At 37.8% G+C, this 4,588-nt stretch overlaps 1 protein-coding gene across 1 annotated transcript; it reads right to left on the bottom strand.

The window, feature by feature from the left end:
• Positions 1-1,696: 1,696 nt before the first annotated feature.
• On the bottom strand, positions 1,697-3,428 carry LOC149815177 (cationic peroxidase 1-like). The gene is made up of 3 exons (XM_089989236.1): positions 3,198-3,428; positions 2,872-3,066; positions 1,697-2,396 (listed from the first exon to the last, which is right to left on the bottom strand). Exons 1-3 carry the CDS (start codon positions 3,411-3,413, stop codon positions 1,845-1,847), a joined length of 963 nt encoding a protein of 320 aa, XP_089845362.1. The 5' UTR covers positions 3,414-3,428; the 3' UTR covers positions 1,697-1,844.
• Positions 3,429-4,588: the final 1,160 nt, after the last annotated feature.

Below are 4,588 nucleotides of genomic sequence, written 5' to 3'. Positions count from 1 at the left end.
AATGCTTCAATAGTTTCATATTTTTTCATTTTTAAAGAATCAAATTCACTTCTAAGAGTTTGGAGTCTCACCATTTTTACCTTGTCTTCTCCTTTATATGTTGTATAGAGAGTATCTCATGCTTCCTTTGCAGATTCTGCCGAAGATATCCTTTCGAAAATGCCTTCATCATAAATATAAAATAATGTCTTATTGTTCTTCTTTCGGTTTTCCTTCAATTCAGTTTGTTGTCGTAAAGTGATGCCCTCCGCATTGTCTATCACATCAAAGCCACTTTCAACAATGTCCCACAGATATTGAGAGCCAAAGAACGCCTTCATTTGAATACTCCACTTATAATTTTTTCCAGCAAAGCAAGAAACTTGTAGTTGTACCATATTGTTGGAAGCCATCCTAGCTTGGATACCACTATGTTAAAAATAAAACAACAAACTAGAGAAGAAGATTAATCTCTAGAATGAAAAACACGCAAAAATGGTGCTAGAGAAGGAGAAGGTAAGGGCTTCAAAACATTCCACCGACTTATCAAAATGATGATACATGACTGTTATATATATATATATATATATATATATATATATATAGCATTCAAGCCCAACCAGAATTTAATTACATAGTAAATTTCTACCATAAAAAAATTAAATGGGAGAGGAATCCAAAGAGTTTGCATAGAAAAATTGTACATAACTTTAATGTAAAACGAGTTTCCAAAATGAGGGAGAAATACGAAGACTCTGGCTTATAATTCCAACATCCTGCACCAATCTACACATCCTTATACACAACACTCTTTGTCCATGCATGCCCATCCCTTCTAGAGCCTGTGCAGGCCAGCCTAATATGCAACTTGCCAAGCTTATGCAATCCAATACCTTATGCTGCACACCAAGAGCTCATCATGCCTGGCCTGGTGTACACACGGACAACTATTTTTTTTCTCATTGTGCCTAGATGCAAAGCACCACATTCATTGTGTTTTTTGTCAAAAGCATCGGATTCCTAATGCTTAGTCATTGTTCAGAACTATAGGTTATTTTTCATTTATAGTCTCTCTCTCTCATATTCCATGCACTGCATGGGTTATATATATATATATATATATATATATATATATATATATATATATATATATATATATATATGACACTTCAATGGTGGTACGGTGGTACACACGATTTACATAGGTCTAGTTTTCAAAAGCAAAATCTAACTATTGGATAATGTTTTGCATGTTTTATTTATTACTTTCATGTGTTAAAGTTGACTCAAACATGATATTTTATACCATTTTTATTTTTATGAAGTTGATTTTCACCTTTTGAAAAATAGGATCTTGTGGTGCATTAGATCTGATAAAATCTTCTAACATACTAAATAAACTATGCTAAACACATCTTCATGGTCAGATTTGCCATTTGGTGATTAGATATATGCAAACAAGAGTATGTACAACCCTACGGTATCATGGTTCAGAATCACCATATATATATATATATAATGCTGTAGATTTTTTCCTTTTTTATTGAAAGAACTGCTGTAGATTGATTATCCCATAAAATCTTGTATCTCATATTTGGCAGATAAATAAGGTGTACATAGTAATCTTGGTCAACACCATATAACCTCGTTATGAGATTACACTGAAGCTGAAATAGTGGCAAAAGCATAGAGTGCTTTACTTTAATCGTAGTCAACAAAGACACTGCCTATTCTCAAAACAAACAAAGACACTTGCCTATAATAACTAAAAAAAGGCCAAAAAGTACACTTTAACATGCTTTAAGAATTGACAGCCTGAGAGCAGAGCTAAATAGCACTGTCTATAAACTAGGATCCTTGCTCACTTAGTTCACCTTCCTGCAGTTTTGGCGAATCTGGCCATTGGTTCCGGTGAGAGGGCTCAAATTTCCCATCTTAACCATTGCACGAGCAAAGTCCCCATAGAAGAGGAAGGGATTGAAACTGTAGGCTCTCACTATCTGATCTGTGGTTCCATTGTTGAAGAGCTCCTGATCTGAATGAAGCAACCCTCTCCTCGTCAACAAGTTGACAAAGTAGCTTCTGTCAAACCTTGTGGGTGTGAAGCTATCCAAGGGAGAGAGGTTGCTGTCTCCCCCAGAAGCTGGACATGACCCTTGCAGTGAACTTGCAAACTGGGGGTCTATGTTGGTGTCATTATAGATACGTGTTCTGAAGAACCTGCACTGTGATTGACCGATGGTGTGAGCGCCAGAGAGCGCAACGAGGTCTCTGGCGTCTAGTCCTTTGTTCTGGAAATTGGTTATGAGGTCTGAAAGGCTTGAGAAGGGTGAAGGCAGGTTTCTGTCCGCTGCATCTTTGCTGGCAGTTGTGGAGTCCCTCCTTCCTAGTTGCACAGGCCATGATGGTCCTCCTAGCTGCACGGTTTAATAAAAACTCAGAAGTGAATTAAAGAGGTTTACAATAATGGGCTTGCAGAGTTAATTAGGCATCGTTTCCAGCTCTTATTTTATGCTTGGAATCACGTAAAAGTTAAAACATATTTCTGCTTCATAAAATCCAATAATTTGCTTGTGACCAAGTTCATCAATTGCAGTCCTTGGCCCCCCCTCGCTATTAATTATATTTTGAACACTAAAAAACAAAATAACTCGAGTTCGTGACCTTGCTCACGTTAGTTACTCAAAAACGAATAGAGAGGTCATGTTTTTCTCATGTATAAAAGATTTATGCTGTGCATTTCCTAGATGTGAGGTCCTATTTAAACCCATCATTCTTCTCCAAATGAAACTTCCTTGAGCACTGCATCTTTGTGATGGTGATCCACAGGTCATGAATAGAGCTTTGGTCTACGCAAATGACCACGTTGATTAGAGCTAATCAAGAACTCACCGCGACCACGGAATCACGAGCGGAAACGGCCAATATGTCTGCGCACGAGACGACGCTACCACCACACGCACTGTCAACGGCAGACTTTATGCTGTCAATGACCTCAAAGCCTCTGGCAGAGTTGGCGTTGGCCAGGGACGTCTTCTCCCCAGTGAAGGTTGGCGTGTCATCCAGCAGAACCGAACCATCGCAACCCTGTATACACACCCCAATTACAATCATGTTAGACTGACTTCAGCCATGAATCCAAATAAATCATACGAGTGAAAAAAATCGCAGTAAAAGAAATGCTGTGAAAATGGCAGTGTTTGTGAAGATGGGAATACATTGACAAAGCAGTCGTGGAAGTGAAGGCGCAGCAGCGAGGCTCCCATTCGTGGTTCATTGGCAACTGCAGCAAACACTGCGTTTCTTATGACTCCGATTGCCTGCGGACACGTTCTAAAGTAAAAGAAAGGGGAGAGCTGCTGACTTGAAACTCTGCTAGCAAGCACCATTAACCCTATCATCATCACCATTGCTATCACAGAAAACTTGGCCATGATAACTATCCACAGAGAGAGAGAGAGAGAGAGAGAGAGAGAGAGAGAGAGAGAGAGAGAGAGAGAGAGAGAGAGATTCTACTAGTGAAGGTGATGGTGGTGTGGTATAGTCGATCAAGGTGATGAATATTTATAGGCAAACAAAGCTACGCAACTTCGGTTTGTTTGCTGCTTCGGTGCAATGAATAAATAAACAACGGTTGACTAATTGACTTTCACTCGTGACAACAATTTCTTTGACTTGCCTTTTGGGCTTCAGAAAGTCAAAGATTTGCATGGAGGCCATTAATGCACCCATATATCTATTCATTGCTGATTGCTACATGCAACTAAGTAAAGAGTTGTGCTTGTATGTTTTCAACAACAGTCGGCAGCCCACAATTTGCTGTCAACTTTGAAAAGTTCCTCATGAACTCCTACCACTTGAGCCAAAATGCATGCAATTCTAAAATACAATTTGTGGTGAACTAACTGTACTCGGATCGTTCTTCCACAAGTAGTGCTCCCTACGGTCAAAACACGCCATGGTCGACCTAGTCAAATTGTCTATTTTTTTTTTTGAAAGAACAGACTTAGTCAAATCGTCGCTTGATTAAAGGAAGAGTCAATAATCTGTGAATAATATCTAGCCGTCCATCCTGCAAGGGGTTAAATCTCAGCCGTTGCTGTCCATCTTTATCTACACCCACGGGATTCAAATAGAGAGTACCATACTCTAGAGTGTAGTTAATATTTCTCCTTTTATATATATATATATATATATATATATATATATATATATATATATTGATGCCAATGAAGGTATGAAACTATATATTTAATAAAAACCACCTCCGTTTCATATTTTTTAGATTTTTTTGGAGAAGAGAACCTATGAATGTGATCTACAAGTTATATATAGTAAAAAATGAGTTATAAGTCATGCGATTGTGATATGTAAGTAGGTTTTTTATGGGCTTCAAAATTCAAGGAATTGCAATATATGAAAATTTCATGACTCAAGAAACAATATTTTTACATCGAGAAGTTTATAGTACCCAAGGATTAATCCTTCGCAAACAAACCATGCTGAACACATGTATGTGCCCAGGTTGAGTCGATACAGCTTAAACCTATGATCCAACTCAACAGTTCCATATATATATATATATATATATATATATATATATATATAT

This window comes from Nuphar pumila, chromosome 15 (genome assembly GCF_984573655.1).
Source record: "Nuphar pumila chromosome 15, dmNupPumi1.hap1.1, whole genome shotgun sequence".
NCBI lineage: Eukaryota > Viridiplantae > Streptophyta > Magnoliopsida > Nymphaeales > Nymphaeaceae > Nuphar > Nuphar pumila.
This window is presented reverse-complemented; position numbering and strand designations above follow the sequence as displayed.

What these genes read in the sequence shown, in the direction of transcription:
- LOC149815177 (XM_089989236.1), bottom strand. Translation starts at nt 3,413, where the DNA reads ATGGCCAAGTTTTCTGTGATAGCAATGGTGATGATGATAGGGTTAATG. An exon ending in TCCACGACTGCTTTGTCAAT is followed by an intron (nt 3,067 to 3,197) that starts GTATTCCCATCT and finishes GTGTGTATACAG; the next exon opens with GGTTGCGATGGTTCGGTTCT. An exon ending in CTCGTGATTCCGTGGTCGCG is followed by an intron (nt 2,397 to 2,871) that starts GTGAGTTCTTGA and finishes TAAACCGTGCAG; the next exon opens with CTAGGAGGACCATCATGGCC.